The sequence below is a fragment of the Plectropomus leopardus genome, chromosome 1, assembly GCF_008729295.1.
Source record: "Plectropomus leopardus isolate mb chromosome 1, YSFRI_Pleo_2.0, whole genome shotgun sequence".
NCBI classification, from domain to species: domain Eukaryota; kingdom Metazoa; phylum Chordata; class Actinopteri; order Perciformes; family Serranidae; genus Plectropomus; species Plectropomus leopardus.
The window spans coordinates 39,546,650-39,570,822 of NC_056463.1; the positions used below are offsets into that span (position 1 = coordinate 39,546,650).

At 39.7% G+C, this 24,173-nt stretch overlaps 2 protein-coding genes across 3 annotated transcripts; one reads left to right on the top strand and one right to left on the bottom strand.

The window, feature by feature from the left end:
- Window positions 1-369: 369 nt before the first annotated feature.
- On the bottom strand, window positions 370-18,194 carry vps33b (VPS33B late endosome and lysosome associated). 2 transcript variants are annotated; one of them, XM_042485072.1, is made up of 24 exons: window positions 18,109-18,194; window positions 17,710-17,848; window positions 15,029-15,109; window positions 14,853-14,914; window positions 14,698-14,747; window positions 13,563-13,630; window positions 13,422-13,467; window positions 13,233-13,327; window positions 10,339-10,443; window positions 10,143-10,233; window positions 9,978-10,055; window positions 8,325-8,398; window positions 7,017-7,103; window positions 6,845-6,935; window positions 6,685-6,759; window positions 5,333-5,397; window positions 5,206-5,260; window positions 5,063-5,109; window positions 3,151-3,283; window positions 2,956-3,029; window positions 2,741-2,842; window positions 2,556-2,631; window positions 1,452-1,571; window positions 370-594 (listed from the first exon to the last, which is right to left on the bottom strand). In XM_042485072.1, the coding sequence occupies exons 2-24, from the start codon at window positions 17,803-17,805 to the stop codon at window positions 515-517; spliced, it is 1,851 nt and encodes a 616-aa protein (XP_042341006.1). In that variant the 5' UTR covers window positions 17,806-17,848; window positions 18,109-18,194; the 3' UTR covers window positions 370-514. The 2 variants fall into 2 exon arrangements, with proteins under 2 accessions (XP_042341006.1, XP_042341011.1); XM_042485077.1 differs by having other exon boundaries at window positions 17,710-17,806; window positions 18,109-18,192.
- Window positions 18,195-18,209: 15 nt separating this feature from the next.
- hddc3 (HD domain containing 3) lies at window positions 18,210-23,392 on the top strand. Its single transcript, XM_042485082.1, has 4 exons — window positions 18,210-18,430; window positions 22,589-22,644; window positions 22,723-22,963; window positions 23,172-23,392. Exons 1-4 carry the CDS (start codon window positions 18,319-18,321, stop codon window positions 23,300-23,302), a joined length of 540 nt encoding a protein of 179 aa, XP_042341016.1. The 5' UTR covers window positions 18,210-18,318; the 3' UTR covers window positions 23,303-23,392.
- The last annotated feature ends 781 nt before the right edge of the window (window positions 23,393-24,173 follow it).

Below are 24,173 nucleotides of genomic sequence, written 5' to 3' on the forward strand. Positions count from 1 at the left end.
TACATGTTTATGGGTGTGCTCATTTTAACTCCTTTATATTCTTGTTGGGCAGTGATGTGATGTAACAAAGTAATAATACTTTGCAACAGCACTAAAGTATTTGTACTTTTTAAAATAATTTATGTATTTTAAGAAATAAAATCTTCTTAATACACATCCTTCAGTTTATCAACAAACATCCAAAATCAACACATCTGTAGATAAATGGTTTTCAGTGGCTGAAAATTGTCATCTGAAAAGTAACTAAAGCTGTCAGACAGTATGTATTCAAATGTACCTTGAATTTGAAATCAAGTACAGTACTTGAGAAAAGCTACTGAGTTAAATCCCACCTATCTACCAAACTCCAAATAAATTGAAGAAGTAAAGAACATGTTAAAAACATTTATTCACTTTATACATCTTTACAGTTCCTTTGCCGTCAGAGACAGAGCCGAGGTGTTGACATCAGTGTGCAGGAAGGAATGCATGACAGGTGGCTGTAGGAATGTCTCAGTTTCTGTGGCGACAGGCTTCATACACGGTTGTCTAGCAACGCCTCAATGAGTCTTGAACTGTTTGTAATTGCTGTTGTTACCACAATGAATTTATAACCTGAAAAATGAAAGCAATAATGTTTATTAATATCATAGTATTTTGACATACTTACAGGTCTTCTGACACAAAACAACAAGGGAATCATTCAATAAAAATTTCCACAAAGTTTAAAGACAGTGAATTCATGGCATTGGTCCACCTCCAGTTAATGAATGCCAATTGTTGGTAAGATCTAGGAGTCCTCTGATCCGCTGAAAAGGCTTAAATGTGAAATTTGTCTACAGAAAACTATACAATTAGACACATATGTATCGCAGTTCCAGTCATAATAATTAATTAATTAAGATTTAGTTGGGTTGAAAAGGAGGTTTTCTTTACTTCATTAGAGTATTACAGACCTGTAAAATGCAACTGCTTGTTTGTGATGATTAAAATATTTCAGAGTAAAAGGAAAACCTCACTGACAAAATGATGTTTTGTATATCAGTTAGTCATACTGTGTTACCTTGAATTCATGAAGGAAACACAGTTTTTCTTGCATGCCTGGTATGACAGGTTCAATAAGACTTGGATTATACTGCATGATTTGTTAGAGTTTGTCAATAGATGTTTTGCATTTGTTAAAGGCGGTCCCCAGTATATCAATAAATCAATATATTAATTAATTTCTGTGGAGGCATGCAAGAAAAAATGTTTTCCTCACAAACTCAAAGTAACAGGGAAACATTGATATACAAATTTGAATAATTACTGTAGCTGAATGTGATGTGACAGGCTTGCTTCCTGGTGAAAAATTACATTTCTTCTTGTGGGTGTCAGGTGATTTCCAGGAGTTATGGCATCATATCAGTACTGGTGGATATCTGCAAGTGCAGGAATACTATTCTCCTATAACATCAGCTATGCACATTTACCTCTCTCTCTGCCGAGGAACCGTAGGGCTGCAACCTCAGAGAAGGTGCAGCCACCGAGGAACATGACAAGGATGATGCGCTGAGCGTCACTCTTTGCTTTCAAATCAGCTCCGTTGCTGCCTGATGAGAGATGGAACCTTTAGCATTCATCCATTTAAAATATAACATTATAAAACACACGGCCTACGAGTAGTGCGCTTTAAGCTAACCGAGCACAGGCGTGTGCATGAGCTCCGCTTAAGCACAGCTCAAATGCACATGCTGTGCCTCTCTCCATCTCCCGCCTCTCTCTCTCTCTTTCCTTTTTGCCACAATTGTATTTCATTTGTTATTTACAACATCTATTGCACGTCTGTCCGTCCTGGAAGAGGGATCCCTCATCATCCTCTACCGCTCTTCCTGAGGTTTCTTCCTTTTTTTTTCCCTGTTTCAGGGGTTCTTTTTTCAGGAGTTTTTCCTTGGGTGATGTGAGGGTCTAAGGGCAGAGGGATGTCGTACACTGTAAAGCCCTCTGAGGCAAACCATGTTTTGTGATAATGGGCTCTATAAATAAAACTGACTTGACTTGACTTGACATGTGTGCTCAGGCACGCTGGTTGTGCTTGAGACTGTCTGTAATGGTGCATTTTAAATTGAAAGGTTTAAGTGAAACACATGCACTTGGGAAGTGCTGAGCATACGATTGGATCACTGGCAGGTTTCCATACAGATTTGCGCAAAACATAAGCGATATTTTCAAAATGAACCCAATTGCAAGATGACTGCTTTTCCACTGAGTGATGTCCTGCGGCTTCTCCTTTGATCATGTTCAAAACATCAGCAGCTTTATTTCTACTGCAGCCACCGCATTAGCCGTCATTATTTCCACTCCAAGGCCCTGTATGCGTGTTCTGGAGCCATAATGGAAAGGCGAGCCCCTTATACATGGGAGCAGCCACGTATAAGGGGATTTCTGGGACATGACATGTTTCCATTAGACGTATCTTATATTTCCAATTTCAATATGCACATTTTGAGGGTTAATGGAAACCCGCCTACTGAGACTTATTATGACTGATTGATTATTCTGTATGGATCAGTAGTAACACATTTTTGTAATCTAACCTGTAACTGCAAATTCATGCCCATTCAGCAGCCTGGTGACTTCTTCGAGCCCCGTCCAACCGTCTCGCTCCAAGACCTGCACATGAGCACACGAGGAATAAAGTTTCATCGTGAGTATCACTGATTTCCTTGGCAGCAAAGAAGTCAGATCCTGTGTAACACATGAATTCCTCTGGTTTACTCACCTGCTCAATAAGTTTGCAGCTCAGAGGGACATAGGCACCACTGAAGATATAGGCCATGTCTCGAGGGACACGCAGGTCATACTCTTCATCTGACTTCGGCACCTTTGCACAAAATACAATCATTGTTCAGCTTGGTACAAACAAATAACTATTCTGTCAACCTGTGACTTGATGGAAAGTACTTTTGGAGCTAAATAGTAGAGATGATAAATTACCAAGTTGAGCTTTCTGCTTAAGGCTCTGAAATTACTCTTCTTAGCGAGAGAGGAAAAGGCATCAGTCAGCTTTCCTGAAGAAAAACAAAGAAAACAGCAGAAATGATAAGGAAATATGTCTTCTTTAAAAAAAAAAAACTAGCTCAAAACAGGTTCATGCATACAAAGAGAAAAAATGGGGACAGCCTGTTTCACCTGCAGTTTTGTCGTTGACCAGTTTTCCCACTTTGCTCTCCATCACAGTCAGCGTTTCCCCCGGCTGCTGCTCCACCAGCAGACCCAACTGCCTCAGGTTGGCAAATGTGAGCAGGTGGTCCACTCCATAGCCCTGAGGAGGTCAAACACAGAAAATGCTTCATATTACCCATTTTTAGTCACAAGTGAAACTGTGGAATTGGAGGAAGTTATCTCTGGGCCTGTTTCTACACCTGGCCTGGGATGTATTGGCAGCAATTGATATTAACATTTTAAATATGTTTTCTTTAGTGTATTATCACCTGGAAATAAGAATTGTTGTGATTGCGTTACCTGAATGAGTTGTTATCTACTAAGGGAGCAGGTCCCTTTCTACAAAGATCACCATGTTGCACGGCCATGTTTTTACAGTAGCCCAGGTGGGACAAACCAAACACTCCAGGTTCCAGATAGGGACATTAACGTTTTCACGTTATTAGCAGCCCCTCCAAATCGTGAGCATTGGAAAAACGCTATATATATTTTTTTAACCAGTTTTAGTGAGCTGGTCTGTTTGTTTTGAAGAGGAAGAGACCTCTGTGGATAATTCAGCATAATGGCGGCATTGCATCCTCTGTGTCGGTTTGGTGAATCGGCTGAACATGCCCCCAAGAATTAACGCGATGCGTGTACGAGTTCCAATACGTATATAAACAGCAGGGGCAGAGAGGATGTGACAAAGTAAACACAGCACGACAGACAAGTACTCCATTGTCCTGACGGCTTGATTTAGAGGCCTTACGTACCAGTGAAGTCGCAGCTGTTTCTTTTTCTGCCCTATCATTAACATGATAGTGACCTCCTTGAGGCAGCCTGACAAGAGTTTTCTTTTTTACTTCCAGTCATCATGTGAGCGAGCCTGAGGCTGAGCGGTTGGGAGGCTGGGTTAAAGGAAATGCCAGTGCGCTTGCTATAAATGCCCAAGGATGCACAAAATCCGGGTAATTCTATACTGAGAAATAGAGCTCTTTTGGCGTCATCAGCAACCGAGCCACTCTCATAGGAATAGATGGGCCCTGCCTCCAACGGCGTATCAAGAGGTCAACAACATCTACGTAAATTTGGTCTTATTCTTTTAACTGGGTGCAAGCCAAATTGTGTTTGTGTTCACACAAATCACTCACTGCTTCTGTCATCCTACCTTCAGTGAGAATAGAATATATTATGTTATAAAAGAAAAATAGAAAATACAATCAAAAATTACATTTAAAGAAAAAATGGTACTGCACATGAAATATCAAGTTCAGAAAATATTCGACAGGACATGTGAGTGCTCAGTGATTTCTTAAAACAAGGAAAGCCACTCGCTTCACGCAACGTGTCACAATTTGACACACAAGAATGTCGGCTTTTCCCTCAAATGCTGGACCGTGTCGAATTAACTTATGAAGCATTCTCAGAAATATTAACCCTTTGAAACCTGAGCTAATTGACCTGATATCTTTCAAGAACACAAAATGAAGGCAATAAGCAACTTTACAAGATATGACCCAAAAATAGCAAGAAATTAGTAACACGAGACAAGAACATGCCCTGGAAAAAGAAAAAAACAAAAACAAACAAGGAAATAACCTGGAAAAAAGTGCTAAAACAACAGATAAACATATCTCTGTTACAAAATAATAATAACCTTTTTAAAACATTTTTTAAAATGATTTTCTCCCTTTTTTTCAGGTTAATTTCCTTGCCACATTTTACTGATTTCTTGAAATTTTCCTGGCATTTCTTGCAAAGTTGCTTAATGTCCTTTTCCCACATTTTCAAAAAAAAATAAACAAATTTGCTCAGACTTGAAAGGTTTATATCCAAAGCATCTAAAAGCTGCGCAAAAAAAAAAAGATGTCAATTCAGGTTTGAAGGGGTTAAATCTCACCTGTAGATACTGCGCTTTTAATGAGCGGTAGTCTTTTGGCAGGAGTCCTGTGAAAAGACACCAACACAATTGTTAATAGAGAGAACGAGTTGATCTTATATATCAAATTACACATTAATACTGTATACATAAAGACTAATCACCATTTTCGGTGATAGAGAGAAGACAGAGCAGCCTCAGACTTTCTATCATGGACACCTAAAGAAAAAGAAAAGAATGAATGCTTTTCCAGCACAATATTACTATTTTGCCAGCTGAGTTTTAACACACCTGTCTGTTAATGTGCTCCTCTATGAAGGAAATGCTTTCACGGATTTCAAATCCCTCAAGTAAAGCTGGAACAGAAAACATGACATCCTCAAGATTTGTTGCAACAGCAACTCTTACAAAAATGTGCAAAAATATTTAATCTCAGTTGAATTTAAGATTTTATCTAATGATGAATGATTTTTACCACTTGTGTTTTTAACTGTTATTAAATGTCATTTTATGCTAAACTGCCTCGCTGACCTGTTTTTATTGTGAGGCACTTTAAGCTGCATTTCTTGTATAGAAGTTGCTATTTAAATAATGATTATTATTATTGTTGTTGTTGTTGTTGTTGTTGTTGTTGTTGTTGTTGTTATTATTATTATTATCAGAGCTGCCAAGTCTGACGCATTCACTGTGAGAGTCTGGCAATTGAGCATCTTCGCACAGTCACATGCTAATCCCCCCCACATGTTAGTTGATTTATATTCTTATTATTAATCTGAATCTGTAAAGTAACCAAAGTGGTCACATAAATGCAGTTCAGTAAAAAGATTTACCTCAGAAATGAAGAGGAGAGGAGAATACCAGCATACAATGGAAACAGTCCAGTACATGAACCTTAAAATTGTATTTTTAAGGTACAGAGTACTTGAGTAGATTACTTAGTTACATTCCAACACTGTTAACATAAATACAACTCTAGTTAATACATGTTTAATGAAAGCAGTTTTGAAGAACCCCCAGTTTTGACACTTCTGAGGTTCACATTTCAGCTTTCCAGTGACTGAGATGTGTACATTGAATGTAAATAAAGCACCAAAAGTGCATGAAAAAGCACCAAATAAGAGCTTAATGATCAAAATTTTTTCCCATAGGAGGACCCCCTACTGAGGTTAGGTCTCAGCCTTAAATATCCTCAAACCCTAAAAACCATGAAATAAAAATCATGAAATGCTTGCATCATAGCATGAAGTCCTAAAGATTAACTCATGTTACCAAAATCTCTCCAAACCCCCCCCCCCCCCCCCCCCCGCCCCCCCCCAGCCAGCAACCAAGGGTCCCTTCCCCTGAAGTCTCACTCCAAACTTTGGGTGAAACTTGGCAGCTCTGTTATTATTATTATTATTAATAATAATAATAATACGTATTATTCATTCATTTCTGTAACCGCTTGTCCTCGTAAGGGTCGCGGGGGGGGCTGGAGCCAATCCCAGCTGTCATTGGGAGGAAGGCGGGGTACACCCTGGACAGGTCGCCAGACTATCGCAGGGCCATTATTGTTATTATTATTATTAAAAGTAACATCAATGGTCGAGGAACACATTTAACTAAAACCTGAATGTAATGAAAGGAAGGAGGTTTCTTCTCACAGTGCTCAGTCTTCAACAGCTCCTGAAAGTCCTGCTTTGTTTTCTTCTTCATTATTGATTCACTAGCTCCGATGTCTGTAAGAGAATGTGCCCTTCAGCAAATATTACCTGAAACACGTGACAATCACTGTGATATAAAGTCTACTGCTGTGACACTCACGGAGGCTAAGAAGTCGATGTTCCTGTTTTAAGCCTTTCAGTTCCTCTGACACAAACGTCTTCATCTGCTTTATGTCCATCCCCCGACGCTTCTGCACAGTTCATACAAGAGAAAATCTGTTAGCTCTTTCTGTCAGCTTCATATCAAAGACTGATGAGGGTCATTTACTCACATCATATGCAGTCTGGAGATTCCTGGCTTTCTGACTCAGGAACCCAAAAACGTTGGAGAAATGCTCGTTTCTGATTTCATTGAAGACCTACAAGACATAAGTTCAAAAAGACATTTATCTTAAAGGCTGGCCCGTCTGGTTTCTTTTCCAGCTTTTATAAAAGGAAATGCCCACTCGGCTTTTGGCAAAAAAGCAGTGACGTAGGTAAGAGCGTTGATGAAAATAACTAAAGGGATAGTTTGGAGATCCTGAAGTGAGAATGTATGAGGTACTTCTCCAAAGTTAGTGCAGTACTGTCACTGCTTTAACCTGCCGTCAGACGGCCCTTTCCAACGGAAAACTGAAGTTGTACCTTTGCTCCCGTCTCACCAGCCTTCACTGACAAACACAGAGATATGACCTTGCAAAACAGGCTAGCTGCTGGTCTACCGCTGCTCAAACAGTTAGTTTGTCTGTGTTATGGTGTGACTTTTTTTGACTGTCTTCAGTATAGGTCATAGAGCCCGCCCCTCCATATTAGTGAATGGACATAGGCTAAACTAATAACTCAAAATACACACAAATATCTTTTTCCCCAAAAGATGGTTTCTGTCACTGAAGGTAGCTCTCATCAACCCTGATGTTTGTTTAAGTGATCATTTTTATGATAGGTTTGGTTTTAATGAGTTATTCGATTCTACAAAAGGAGGTTCTTTCACCATGATTAAAAGTTGTGACAGTCAATCCATGGGCTCGCATTCAATGGGGTTGCCCAAAATTGGTCAGACAGTGTGTGTTGGCAGTAACTTTCCTCCACGGAAATGGCTACTGCGCAGACTCTGGCTCTGAATGATGTCACCAGTGCAAGATGGCAGCAGACGTATCCAGGATATTTTATCTTCACTTAAGCATAGTGGGGTTAAATGGAGACGCATCGCCTATCTTTATATACACTCTATGAACCAAACTGCATCCGCCGCAGTACACTGCTTTGCTTATTTGCCAGTTGGGGGGTTGGAAGAATATAAGTCATGGCAGATTGATAACACACAATTCTCAAAGACAGCATGACTCAGTGACAAAGAAAACATTATGTGAGCTGGAGGGCTTATATGCAGTGATGCTATCATGCAGAAACCTACACCCAGACATCCTGTTAGAAAGGCTGGGGAAAATGAGTTTAATGCTATAACCCACATACTTAAGCCAAAAGCTGAATGAATACAGACGAAAACTACTGAGAACAATACCTATATATATATATATATATATATATATATATAATGATATAAAAATAATGTAATGTAATAAATGTCAGCACCAACCTACCTTGTCCTGTGAGTTAAGCATGACTTTTACACTTTTGTCAGAGGACGTAACATCAGGTCCAAACTCCACACATCCTGCAGAACACATGCTGCGATCAAACATCAACACATCAACAGTACACAGGCATGCACAAACAGATCCACAATTAGACTGTCATTCTACAGCTACGGCATTTAATTCTACAAGGAAACAGTGCAGTCTGAGCTGGAGCTGTGGGTATTGACGTTGGTTTTATTATGATTCCACAAAATACTGGCTCCAAAATAATGTCTTAAAATGTCTTACTAAAAAGCCAAAAAAAAAATTCTAATGCAGCATGGACAAATGCAAGCCAAACCCAGCATCTGACAAAATAGAAAATGAGCAGTTTTTAAAAATAAAATATCCTCGTTAAAGATATAATTTTGTCATTTGACATTAGTGATAGAAAAATGTTATTTTACTGACGTCTAAGTACAACAGCCTGGTTAACAGCCAGTATTAATGATTCATGATCAAATTATTATTTGATGCTTGTTAAGTTGTCTGTCAGAAACAGACAAATATGTAGATGAGAGTGACTAAACTGTAAACTTCAGCTCTGTTCAGACACAGTGCAGGTGATGATGGAGAGCAGTCCATGAGAACCATCAATCCATGTTACACTACTCTCTACTGAGTTTGCTGTTTCCTGTTTGGTGCTGGAGAGAGCGCACCTTTTGGTTGCTGTCAATTTTCACAACGTTGTAAACACACCATTTACATGAGCAAAGACTAATAACTTACAAAAATGTTAAACATGTTTGACTTCATCAGAACTGAAAGACCATACACTGTATATAACTATGGATGTGATAGTTCCCCCAAAGTGAAGCCAAAACTTCTGGATCGCACCCTGGTGGCTAGCTGCAATACAGGTCATAAGCACCACCCCCTCTATGTTAGTAGATGGGACATGGATTAAAACTGAAAACTCAAAGGACGTGTTAAATACATTTTTCACAAAGATGGTTTGTGTCATTTGTGGTAGTTCTTATCACCCTGATGTTTGTTCATTTTTCTGATAAGTTTGGTTTTAATTAGTTATATGATGCAAAAAAAGGGATTTTATGACATGATTCACAGCTGCGTGAGCCAATCTATGTGTGTGTGTGTGTGTGTGTGTGTGTGTGTGTGTGTGTGTGTGTGTGTGTGTGTGTGTGTGTGTGTGTGTGTGTGTGTGTGTGTGGTTGTGTGTGTGTGCATTCAATGGTGCTGCTCAGAATTGGTCAGATGGGTGTATAAGCAGGAACTTGATAAGCGGGGATCATTGCTGTACAGAGTCTGGCTCACCAACAAAGGCTGGCAGAAGCCATCTCTAGGATATTTTGGCCTCATTTTTGTACAGGGGGAATAAGTGGAGAAGGGTCATCCATATTTGGACAGTTTATGATCAAGACGAGAGAAAGACTGAAAACACTTTGGATGAAGCTTTATGATCACCTTACACCAAATGATCAAAATAGTGGGAGCACGCCACAACTCTCGCAAAACTCTCATTAATTTATCCCAACGTCAGAAATCTGTCTGTGACGGTTGTATTGCTTAGAAAAGGTTGGGTGTACGGCCAGCATAATGTGGACAAAGTGCCAGTGGACGGATATTCAATTCTCCAGAGGACACTTTGATACTCACCACATTTGATTCTAAAAATATCATCCACGAGTCCCTCATAGACAACTTGTGAGCACAGAGGAGTGACAAAGTCCACATCTGCAGAGAATGTGAAAATGTCAGGGAGGACAGAAAGCACAGCTCAGCATGTCATCCACTGCACATAAAAGACACATGTCTTCTTACCTCTGTCTATAAGAAAAACCTTTCCTATCTCAGCTTGGCGAGCTTTTTGTTCTCCCTCTTCCACCTGCTCCCTCCACGACTCGTACGCCATCTGGTACCACACACAGCAGAAACATTATAAAGCCCAAACACATCACAGTGGAACTTGGGAGCTCAACTACATGTAATGAGTTTTTGCTCTCCAATCATACTGCACCTTGGAAAATCTTCCAATCCCGTAGACCTTTGAGAACGGGCCGTAAAGGGAGTGCAGGAGGTGCAGAGCGCTCCCGGCTGTCCTCACCCAGCGCTGGTCCCCCGCCTGTGGGATCACATGAACCTTCATAAAGCAGCTGTGCTGCTACTTGGCTGCTACAATTACAATTACCTATACAGTGGTTCATTTTGCCATTGGTGCTGAAACAATTATTCTTTCACTACCCAGAATTTTCGACAGGATCTTATAGTCCACATTAAGCAAGGTGATTGGCCTGTAGCTGCTGCACAGCAAGGGGTCCTTATCTTTATTCAAAAGAAGAATGATTGTAGCATTAGTCTGTGTTGGAGGGAGATGGCCCCTAGACACTGCGTCATCATACATATCCCGCAGAGCAGGAGAAAGGAGGGGAGCAAACTTCATGTAAAATTCTACGGTGTAGCCGCCCGGGCCCGGAGATTCGACGCTTTGCAAGGTTTTAATCGCCCCTTCAATCTCATTAGTTGATATTGGCCCACAAAGCCTCTCCATCATGTCACTGTCAATTACCAATTTTATTCATGGTATTATTTATGTTGGCTTGAGAGCAATCAGAAGTGTACAAGTCAGACTAGAATTTAGCAAATGTTTGGTTAATGAATTTCGGATCTGAATGATCGTCTCCCAATGAGGATTTATTACAAGGAATGAGCCTGGAGGCAGCTACAGCTCTGGCTTGCTGAGCTAGAAGCTTGCCTGCCTTGTCTCCTGATTCAAAAACCTGTTGTTTTGACTTGAGGAACTGTAACTCCGCCCTATTCGTTGTGAGAAGGCCGAACTCTTTTTGTAACTGTAAACGTGTTTTATAAAATAATGGGTTAGGGAAATTAGCATAACTATCATCGATTTCCTTGAGCTTCTCTAACAGTTCTAGCTGCCGAGACTCATCCCTCTTACTAAGTTGGGCTGTGTGTGATATTATATGGCCTCTTAAGTATGCCTTAAAAGTTCCCCATAGGGTCCCTCTTGACACATCAGGTGTGTCATTAATTTAAAAAAATTAGGAAATGGTCTGCTTTAACGAATTTATGAGTGAGTCATCCGCTAGCAAATATGAGTTAAATCTCCATTGTTTGGGAGTGGGGCTATGATTGACAAAATGTATGTCTAATGAAGTGGGGGCATGATCAGAAATTATTATATTGTGATATTTGCATGAATATATGTCGGAAACTAACGTGCTATCCAAGAGAAAAAAGTCTATACAAGAGTAAATATGATGTAACTTGAGGAAAAAAAAAGAAAATGACTTTTTGCCTGGAAATGTATGCCTCCAGGGATCAGACAGGCCCAACTCTGCTGCAAAGTTGCTTAACAGCTTGGCTGATTTGGTTAGGGAGTAAGGTTTGGTTGAGAATCTGTCGAGATCAACATTTTGTACAAAATTAATGTCCCCACCAATGATAATATGGTAAGTCTCAACATTTGGTAAAGTAGTAAAAAGCCTAGAGATGAAACGCTCGTTATCCCAGTTAGGTGCATAGATACTTACTAAGACTACCTGGGTGTTAAAGAGCCTGCCTGTCACAATGACAAATCATGCATTGGGGTCAGTAATGGTACTTTATGGTTCAAATTTTAAGTTGTTGTGAATTAATATCGCTGCCTTTACTAGCTCTTGCATTGAATTCAGGGTGATATAGACAGCTAAACCAGCCCCTCTTAATGCGCAGGATCTCTCCACGGCGGAGAAGTGTCTCCTGCAAGAAGACTAGGTCTCCTTTGAGGTCCTGAAGGGACAACTTGACGGAGAAATAAACAAGGGAAAGAAAAAAAAAAACACACACACAACCTCCACCCGTGCCCTCGCACGCACACACCCGAAGCTCTCTTCCCACAGAAAACAAAACAAACATGTTACCATTGCACTTAGGTGCCTAGCTGTTGGAACTCTCCTGGAATCCTTCCGAAATTATCTCGTCATATCTCCTCATCAAACAGTAGCGGGTTAAAAGTGAACATGAAAAAAACTCAACCTCTTGACAATGTAAAGGCTTCTGACTCCCTTCAGTAACAGTGCTCGCACTTGAAAGTTGAATACACGGCAGCCTGCTTAACCTGGAAGTTGAAAACAGACGGTCTTAAAACGTCTCAAAAACGGTAAACAAACACCCGCCCGTCAAACTAACTCCAAAATGGTGGACAGCTACAAACGAGGAACAAAGCTGCCAGAACGTTATTAATGAAATGAAACAGACAGCATATCAGCACATACTTTTACCAGTATGGTAAAAAGAAATAGGCAGAGCCCAGGCTAATGAGACCAGTAAGGCACTAACCTGTGTTATTCTGCAGGGTTTTAAGTGCAGTTCACGCTGACTTTTAACATCAGGAAAATATCAACACATTTAATTCAAATGAAATGACGTTAGCTGACAACCTGGACGGTCCACAGGCCCATTTACCGAAATCACTTTTTATTTATATCAGCCCAATATTATTTTTTTCTGCTAAAATCTGACCAACTGTGAAGGTTCATTATTGTTTTCTCTTTTCCATACCAATTTATTGTCCAGATTTTATACATTATGCACTTTATCAGTCAGATGCTGATTTTAATCTGCAACTACCAATTAATTTCATTAGCAATTAATCTTCCACTACTGTCTTGATTAAAATTTTCAACAAAAAAAAACTGAAAAGATTTCCTGCAGCCCAAGTTGATATATTTAAATTGGACAAAAAGTCCCAAACTAAAAGAGATTCAGATTAAAATAATAGAAAACTAACAAAACCAGCAAATGTTCACACACTAAAAGCTGGAACCAGTAAAAAAAAAAATTCTTAAAAAACAAACCACTTTTTAAAATGATCAGTTAATTAATCAACCAATCAGTTCCATGCACATTATTTACCAGGAAGTTGTCTCGAAAGAACTCTGGCAGCTCCAGACTGATGATGTCGTCATCCAGTGGAAGGAGATAGAAAGACCACTCATCAGTAGTCACATCTGAGAGAGGACAAAAACCAGCTGAACACTTCTTCTCAGCAACACTGAACACTGCTGCTACAGAAGGATTCAGTGCAGAGTAGCCAAGGCTCACCTCCAAAGATCCCCTGCTCCTCCAGCACCGCCTCACACGCGTAGAACTGGAGGACACAATGGAGTCAACAGATTACTATTAACAACTGTGACCAAAATAAATCATAACAGAGCCTGAGCAAAACAGCAGAGCAGTAAATACCCTCTGAGGAGTAAAGATGATCTTGTATCTTCTAAATTTCCCTGCTGCCTTGTCTGCATTGGCCACATCTGGAACAGCAAGGAATAATGAATAAAATACACATGAAATTATTGATATCAGTGCAGAGTACCAAGGAATGCAGGAGAAATGGTATAATTTAGGATAAAGGAAAAATCTTTAGTTTTAGCCTTTGCCAATTTGCTCAAATTTTCAGCGCAACAATCACTAGGAGGCACTGGTGCATCAGTTTCTGGAGACTATGAGCCAACTGCCTTCACAAAGTGTTGTGTGTGTGTTGTAATACTTATTCTAAACTTCTTATGTACATTTTGCCCGATTAAAAAAAAAAAAAAAAAAATATATCTTCTTATGTACATTCTGCCCGATTAAAAAAAAAAAAAAAAATATATGTATATAAATTGATTAATCTATCACAGAAAAAATAACGCATTAAAAAACAATATGCAATGAATTAATCACGTTCCGTGGTGCACTTTGACCTGTTGCCTCATTGAAATAGTGAAAGTAATGACAACTAAACTAAAAGTAAACATTTTAAAACAATAAAAAACACTAAACTGAACTACAACAAAACTTAAAAACAAAATAAACATAAAAACCAATGATAATAGTAAATGGAAAATAAATACAGCTCCTTCCAGTTGTTCTTTTCAGTGGTGCTATTGTTGGCACAAAGACAACCAGGTTCCTCTCCATTATTTTCAGAGCCTAGTAACTACCAACAAAGGACACACTGCAATGTTTTCTTTAGTTACTTCAGTTGTTCCAGCGTCTGCAGTGTCTGATGTATGTATTTAGTCTCTCTGACTGCTTAACTTTGCCAAAAATAAAACCTTTTTATAAAAAATATTGCATTAACATGTAAACCAGTCAGCTGTTTGATCAGCTGAGAGCCAAGGAACACTTTCAGGGAACCAATCTAACCAAACTAAACCAAAAAAAAAACGCTGATCGTGAAATTACTTAATAGCCACTACATTGTGCAATCAACGTTTCCTTCATAGTGATGAATTAAAGGAAAGAGCTTGTCTGTTTATATTTCAAAAGATTATTATAAAACTGTTTAGCTATAACTGAGCCTTCATTCATAAAAGAGGAAGCCAGCTCTACTCACCACATATCCATTTGACAGTTTGTATTCTTGGCCGGATCAGAAAACAGAGCCTATAAGAGAGTAATGCCACATTTTAGACAGTCACATCCGGGGTGTGTGTGTGTGTGTGTGTGTGCATGGAATGATGTGACAAGTATGCAGGCTGCAGGGCTTACTGATCTGAAGTGCTGATAACAGGTTTATATTCCACTTTGTAGAGTTTGTCGACTTCATGTTGCTGTAAATTAAATAAAAAACAAAGGTTTTGACAAAGATATTACACTGCATTTTTTTCTCAACAGTTTCTCAATCTCAAGAGCCAGTAGAGTCATATCTGATGATGATTGCTCACCTTTAGTGTTGACACATTAGCAATACGATCCAACGGGCTCATCAAATCTGCCTCGATGAAGAGGTCCTTTTTCCCCGGCAGCTGTGGGACAAACGGAGAGGGAGGACATGCTTTCGATTTTTTACAAACCAGATTGTCTGCCTGTTAGAATGAACTCTTTGCAGCGTTAACGAGCAAAACCATTTATTTTACAGTCTCAACCAGGTGTGGAGCACAGCAGATATGGAAAAGAAGAGTATTCACTGACTGTGTTGGACTTGTTTGCTACCTTTAACACTGTTATTTATTTGTCAGTATTATATTTTTCTTTTTGTCAACAAATTGACGAAAAGACTTTTGTCATCAGGACCCCTCGACTTTGGAGTGCCCTGCCTGAGGCTCGCAGAATCAGTGACATCTTTGAAATCACTTCTTAAAACTCACTTTTACAGACTTGCTTTTATGTGATGTCAACTTTATTTACTTATTCATTCATTTTTTTTATCTCTCTTCCGCTATTCATTTTACTGCTTTAACTCCATTCATCTGTTCCTTATTGTCAAGTACCTTTTATTGCAATTTTGCACGAAAGGCGCTTTATAAATACAGCTGAATTGAATTATCCTTCTAATTTCCTGCTCTGACCATCTTTTCATGTTTTAATTTAGTTATCTGTTCACTTGTCTCTTATTCATCTGATTATATCTGTGTTTTATCCCCACTGATGTGATGGTGTCTTATATTATTTTTATCGGCTTTTATTCATACATTTTCGACAACTTTAATCATGTAGTACTTTAACTGCCTTTCAAGATATGCCTTTTTCATCACCTTTCTTTTCACTATTCTATCACACTATTCTTATTAACCTTTTGTGTTTGCATGTTGTTCTTGCTTTTTTGTTTGACTTTTATAAACCTTTCTTTGTTTGGCATGTTTGTTGATGTTTATTTTATTACTCCCTGAGTTCATTCATCACTATTATTATTATTATAAAACCTATTACTGCGTAGTCTGTCCCTTTGTACTCTCCAACATCCCATCCTGTTTGAGGCACTCAGCTCTGAGCTCACTGGTTCCTACTGAAGATGTAAATCTGTAAAAACTGGTCAAATAACACATTGTTTTATTTTATAGAAGCCTCAAAAGTTTCTTACACCAGTTGCTCACTGTACTTTTTTATCAAACAAACAGGAGGAACATGAGTATTTGTGTGACAGCATGTGGGGGTGAATACTTCTCTTCCACCATTGAATACTTTTTTAAATATATATTCATATAAAGCAATTAAATGTTTACCATGTTCAGCTTTGTAGTCCTTGTGTTTAGCTGTTATGTCTTTTTCTGTGTATATACATATAAATAGTCAAATTGCTTGTGTAATGTTACAAACTTTATGGCAGTGATCCTCAGCTTATGGCCCGCAGGCCAGATCTGGACCTGATAGGGTGCTGGTGCCTCCCCCAACCATTTTCTAATTCACAGTAAAAAGTGATTCAAGCTGGGCATTGTTGTTGTATTTTAAGTAGGGCTTTCAAGCAGTTAAGTATAATCTAATTAATTACATGCTGTGTGATTAATTAATCTAAATTAATCACGTACATCAATATTTGCCGTGAAAATACTTTAAAAATGTCAATGCAGTTGAACTTTGGCAGTGAATCAATGAATAACTGAATAATTTTTAGTACGGTTAATGCAAATGACTGAAGTTTCCACTCACTGTCTATGATGCGTGCAGTAACACTGAGGTCATTGTGATTGCTAACTGAAAACCAGTGATCCCCAGTTAGTACAATATATTCACCCTCGGCACTACATCTTTTTCCTCTTTTCTCTGATGTAAAGCTGCTGGATTTTGGAGATGATTGTGCTTCTCGGTGGCAGCTTTCAAAGCTGTGTCAGAGGATGCTATCTGTAAAGCCTCTGCTAACCCCTGTCCTCTACCCCCAAAATGTCCTGCAGTACTTGATGGTACAAAAATTCATATTACAAAGCCACTGTGGCCTTCAATGATGCACCCTGTCAAAGGGCACCACAGCACACAATTAATCAGCATTCATTTTTTCTTAAAGTTATTTTTTCTGTTGTTAATTAATTAAAAAAAAATTTACAAAAAGCCTAGAAAGGTCCTAAAATCATAGAAACTTCCAAAAATCCTAGGAACATTCTAAAAAACATGAAACCTCCTAAAATCCTAGAAATGCTGCATAATCTGAGAAACATCCTAAAATCCAAGAAACTTCCTCAAATGTTGTAAAATCATAAAAATGTCCTTAAATCATAGAAACATCCTAAAATACTACAGACATCCTGAAAATTCTAGTCCCTACCCAGAATTCTAGAAAGGTACAAAAATGCATTTAAAAAAATTAACTCCTACGATCATAAGGACTTCCTAAAATCCTAGATATCCTAAAATCAAAGAAATGCCCTAAAAAACTTCCTTAAATCCTACATATGTCCTATAAGATAAAAAAAATGTTATAAAATCCTAGAAATCTCCTAAAATCCTACAAACATATATGGGGCTTTTGTGACTGGCCCCCGGCCCCCTGTCATTTTGCCCCTAAGCAAAGCCAGCTGAGTTTCCCGGCGGTTCTGATAACGGATGCTTTTTTTTTTTTTTTTTTGCATGCCGGTCATTTTAGTGGTGGTGTCGTCTGCAGCTGGAGCCAGGTGGCAGCCAGACTCGTTCCTACCTGTTCCAGTAGGTAGATGAGCTGATCTCTGGCCAGCCTCTTGAGAAGAGAGAAGTCAGGAAGCTCCGGGGAATCTCTCCTGCCACAGTGAGCCATGCTGGGCCACAACACCGGACACAACCCAAGAGTCACTCATAAACTGCACACAGGAAAACTACTGCTAGAACGACTTCAGAAACACAACATGTAAAGACAGAGAGGCTACAAGCAGCAGAAACAGAGATTAATTCAACAATATGTGCTCTGGTGGACCAGCTAGCTAGGTTAGCTTGTCGGCTAAAAACACATCCTTCACACCACACGATTTTTAGAGACTAGCATCGAAATGCTGTTATATAGTTACACAAAAATTATTTCAAAAACATATTAATTGATTAACAGATCTCGAGGAGGGGATACCTGTCAAAGCATCAACAAAAGAGGGCGTTTAGCCGACATTAAAAGCTGCCTGCTTCCGCTCCCAGCTAAAAGAGCGGAATTGATCCCATGATCTTTTTCTGCAGTTTCCCCCCGGACACCAGAGGAGACGGACTGCTACGCCGTAGAGGAGCGACGCTGAAGTTCAGCTAACGTGACGCTGTTCCTCTGTCATTGTTTATTTTTTCCACCATGAATTCAGACGCAGTTTTACTGTTAGAGACGGTCAATTTTGCCGCAGAGAAACATCGTAACCAGCGACGTAAAGACCCGGAGGGAACGCCGTACATCAACCACCCCGTCGGTAGGACTGCTTTTGTTGTGATACCTCCGGGAGGGTGGTGGGGGGTATTGTGTACTCCCATAGACAGTCTGTGGGTATTCCAGAAACTCTGCGATGAGGGAATCTCCGGGTCCTTTCTAACCCGATAACCCAGCTCCAAGCCTCCTCCTCTCGGCTCGGCTCTTCGCGTCTTAGTCCCTCACACAGAAGAGGAGGAGGAGACGCGAGGAGAGAGGAGAGAGGAGAGGGAGCTGTGAATTGGGAAATCCTCGGTCCCACAGCGTCTGTCCGAAGCGACGTCGGTAACAGATGACGTGCTGCACAACTGATCAGCTGTCAGACTGACAGGGAGAGAAGAATCCTTTTCATTCATATGGAGCTAAATGAAAAATATGAGGGCCTTGAAAGAAGTACCAGTGCTCAAGAAATAAAAGAAAACAGGACCTTCAAATACAATGTGAGATGCCTGCTGCAGAGGTTGAGGGACAGTCTAACGAATTGGGGGATGTTTTGAAACAGAACAAAGACTTGGATAGTGAGAATAAAACTTTGCACTAAGAGATCAAAGAGCTGACCCTGAAAAACAAGGCAGAGAGAGGGGTCTTAGAGCAGCAAAGCACTACTCTGCAAAAAGAAATAGTGCAGCTACAAATACGTCTGAGACAACACAATGTAGAGGAACAACAAAGCCACTGTCTGACACAAAAAGCTAGTACCTCACAACAGAACAATCTGGAAATGAACAAACAGCTGAGAAATGAAAAAGTAGACATGAGACCACATGTTAACCACGTGCCACAAGAAGCTGAGCATAATAGTTACACATTGAAGCAGGAAAGTAAGTAAAATAACCAAACAAACAGCAAGAACTTAGTTATGAGGCTATGATAAAAGAACTAAAGACATGCATAAAAAGTATACAAGTCTTTCAATGCATCTTTAATGCACTGGAAGGTATTGAGTCCCTGCATCAACAAAACAAGGCTCTGGAACATGAACTTCAGCAAGTCAAGGAAAAGTTGTGCGATGAAGAAAAGTCCATGAGAAAGCTGTGTGATGAAGAGGGCCATGAGACAACAACTTGAGAACCTGCAACAACAAAATCAGAAAGTTGAGCACCAGAGTTGCACATTAGTGCAAGAACATGAATCCATAAGGACACAGAGATAGTCCCTGGAACTAGAACTTCAGGAAGTTCAGGAAAGGCTGTTTAATACTGTACACATCTTGATGAAAAAGTATAAGACTCTTCAAGAACAAGATCAGGAGCTTAAGAGGTTTCAGCAGGAATACAAAGATTTAGAAGTCAAGTATAATTTAATGAGCCAGGAGAACAGATCTATGAGACAGCGAAACGTGGTACTGGAACAAGAAGTCCAGAAGCAGAAAAACATTCAGCACGCATTGGACAACCTTGAAAACACATTGTGACCAAAGAAGAAAATGAGTCTTTGCACCGACAACAGGTGATCATAAATCAAGAACTAACGGAGGTCAAGAAAAGGCTGTGTGATGAAGAGCAGGCCATGAGACAGCAATTTGATGACCTGCAACAAGAAGTTAAGAATCTTGAGAACCAAAATCACACATTGACGCAGGAAAATTACACCATAAGCAAATACATGAAGACCTTGAAAAATGAACTTCAGGAAGCCAAGAAAAGGCTACTTAATACTGAAGACGTCATTATACAAAAGGATGAGGCTCTTCAAAAACAATATCAGAGGCTAAAGAATTTTCAGCAGGAATACAAAGACTTGGAAGAGAAGTATAACATAATGGGCCAGGAAAACAGATTTGTAATACAACAGTACGAGACCGTTGAAGAAGAAGTCCAGAGGCAGAAAAATATACAGCATGAATGGGAAAACCTTTAAAACATCTATAATGTGACCAAAGAAGAAAATGAGTCTTTGCATCGACAACAGGCAGTCCTAAAACAAGAACTGGCAGAAGCGATGAAAAAGTTGTCTGATGAAGAAGAGGCCCTTAAGACAACAATTTGATTACCTGCAACGTGAAGTTCAGGAAGTTGATCACCAAATTTGGACACTGAAGAGGGAAAACGAGTCCATGAGCAAAGACAATCAGACTCTGGAAAAAGAACTTCATGAAGTGAAAACAAGGCTACTTACTACTGAAGACACCATGACACAGAAGGATAAAGCTCATGTAGAGAAAGATCAGGAGCTAAACATTGTTCAGCAGGAATTCAAAGATTTAAAAGACCAGCATGACGTAATGAACCAGGAGAACAGGTCTTTGAGACAACAAAACATGGCCATGGAACAAGAAGTCCAATAGCAGAAAAACATTCAGCACAAATTTGAAAACCTTGAAAACATCCATAATGTGTGCTTACACATTAATCTGGAGGTAAAGATGAAGCAAAATGAGGTCCTCCAAAGACAAATCCAGTCCCTTCAAAAGCCTTTGCACAAAACTGTTTTGGACCAACAACAAGGGATTACAGGATGGCTTTCTAACTGGTTTTTCTAATTGTTACACTACAAAGTCTGTGATTTGTAGGCCTTGTCCCCTCAGGGCACGGTGCTCTGCTTTTAAGAATTTGGCGTATGTCCTTTCCTATAAATATTTCCACCGTCAATTGGCTCCGACAGGCAAAAAACATAGTTATTGTGAATTCAAAATGTACTGAGGTCTTATGATGGTGAAGATCTCAGTCATTCAGGTCATGGTAATTCTAGGTGTTGTATGGTAGGCAAGTTTTGCCCCTCATCCAAGAAGCATCTTCAGTTATAACAGAAGTTGCAGCTTTAATCCCTCGTGTGGGTTTGAACCTTTGCTGAGTCGGTGATGTCACACATGAGCGTTAATTGGGTGATTTGTTATTTTTAATCTATTTAAGAGGGGACAGTGTACATTAATCCATTATTAAGCAAGTGTAATTGCACCCAAGTTAGAAGTAAGAAAGTGATAAAAACATTACATTACCTTACTCACGCATATATGGCTGCTGTAGTATTTTGGAGCATTGTGATCTTAAGGCAGATAGGCTGTCAACACAGTGTCATACACAATTCTCTCTCGAGTTGAAAAATTTCAACTTGTGCGATGGATGCGAAGATGCAAAATACCCTTTACACACACCCGTCCAACCATCGCCCTGCTGGGCATGAATTCACATCCATTTGCGTCATTGCATTGACTTTGCATGTAAACTTTGCATTGTGTCCAGCGTGAACAATACATAAGGGTTTATTGAGCCTCAATCACATCTCATCCATTTTATTCTCCTGCGACCAGATATTAGCTAGAAGAAGGCTTGGTGGAGGAACAGCTCTCAGTCCAAGTCAGGCCAGCCTCGCCTCGATGCCAGCTCTCCTCCCTCTCTTCGTCCGGTGCTTTTGGCACCCCTGTAACCAATTTTATATAAATTATATTTATAAAATGTTGAACATCTGAATATATAAATAAATCATATATGCCATAAAATAAATGAATGAAATACAAAATTAAGATATTTTCAAACCTTGCAGTTTTCCCTTTGAAACCTGAGCAAATTAACTGTATTTCTTTCAATAACTTGGGAAGAAGGACCTTAATCTTAACTGTACAAGAATTGCCCCAAAATTATCAAGAAACTGGGAAAGTTAAAAGTTAGCCGAAAATAAGCACAAAAAAGAAAGAAAAAAGATAAAAACGTTTTTGATAGTATTTCATTTTCCGGCCATTTCCCTGTCCCTTAAAGTATTTGGGGTTTTTTTGGTTGTTTTATTGTTTGTTTTGTTTTGGTGTGGTTTGTTTGTTTTTTGGGGAGGGTTTTCGGGGTTTTTTTGCAATGTGCTGGGCTTTTCTTGCCAAGTTGCTTATTGCCTTTTTTCCATGTTCTCAAAGGAAATCAAACCAATTTTCTAAAGCTTCAGAAGCTTAAATGCATGTGAAAGGCGTCTTAACGCAGCACAAGAAAACTGATGTTGATCCAGATGTTAAAGGGTTAATAGCCAGCTGAGTTTACTATGAGTATAAAATGACAGAGGCTGTCCTTGTTGTATTAATCACTTTGTTAAATGCTCAGCACTCAGTATGTACTCCTGATATTAGTGTGCAGCAGCACCTCTTGTTGACTTTCCTCTAGCTCTAACTTACAGCTGTGTGTGTGTGTGTGTGTGTGTGTGTGTGTGTGTGTGTGTGTGTGTGTGTGTGTGTACTTTTAAGGAGTAGCGAGAATCCTCAGCCATGAAGGAGGCGTCACAGAAATCGAGGTTTTGCAAGTACGTTATCAGTTGTTATCAGTCCCAATCAGTTGCAGTGTTTGTTGTATTCAGAGTCTGTGTGTTGTCCTCCTGTAGGCTGCTCTGCTTCATGACACAGTGGAGGACACGGACACCTCTCCTGCAGAACTTGAAGCCAAGTTTGGACCGGTCGTGGCTCGCATCGTTCAGGAGGTGACGGATGATAAGAGTCTGCCCAAACAGGAGAGGAAGCGTCTGCAGGTGGAACATGCGCCTCACTGCAGCCACCAAGCCAAACTGGTCAAACTGGCTGATAAACTATACAACCTGCGGGATCTGAACCGCTGCACCCCTGCTGGTCAGCACCTTTCTCGGGGGGGGGGGGGGGGGGGGGGGGGGGGGGGGGGGGGGGGGGGGGGGGGGGGGGGGACAGCCACTGCTCATATACTGTATACTGTACTGTGGAAGTGCTGACTCACCGAATGGAAATACACAGGTACTAATTCTTGACAAAAGCTGCATTTAGTCACCACGTCCTCCCTGTGTGTGTGTGTGTGTTTTGGCAGGTTGGACAGCCGAGCGGGTGCATGAGTATTTTGTGTGGGCCTCTGAGGTAGTTAGAGGCCTGAAAGGAACCAACTCGGCTCTGGAAGAGAAGCTGGAGGAACTGTTCAGACAGAGAGGAGTCCAGCTCTAACAACACAACAGCTGAGAACAGGCCATTCAGATTACAAATCAAATACACTTTCATTTGTAAATAAATGAAATAAATCATATTTCATATAAATATGTGTGGTCTTCAAATTATGTTTTCATTTTTTGATTGTCTAGTTAAATTCAGGGTATGTTGACAATTTGAGTGATATCAGTTACTTTATTCCATTAGTGTTTATTGGTGGTAGTAATTATCAGCTAAAGGAGCCCTTGGCCAAATCTGCCCCCCCCCCCCCAACCATTTTCTAATTAACAAAAAAAAGTGATTCACACTGAGAATTGTTTTTGTACTTTTAATATACATGGGTGCCAGAAATGTCCTAAACCCTAGAAATGTCCTAAAATCCTAGCACTCTCCTAAAACCCTAGAAATTACCTAAAGTCCTAGAAATCTCCTAAAACCCTAGAAATGTCCTAAAACCCTCCTAAAATCCTAGAAACATCCTCTATGTCCTAAAACCTTAGATATTACAAATGTCAAATGACATTTAAGCACGTCCTTGATGTGCTTAAATGTGGAAGTGTAATATTGTGATTTTACATCTAAATCATAAACAAACAAATCATATATGCTATATAATAAATGAATTAAATACAATGAACGTTATTACCAACAAAATAAAAATGTATAATCAAAATGTATTCATGTTCTGGGGCAATTACCTCTCAAAATAAAAAGCTTTTTGCGACTGTTCCATATTAACTGAACTCCAGCAAGTAGGTCGAACCTTAGTAATGACCTAGGAAGGGACACATTTTCTAGTCCCTCTTCAGTCCACTGCACAACTTGGCGTATGTCCTTTCCTATAAATATTTCCACCGTGAATTGGCTCCGACAGGCAAAAAAAACATAG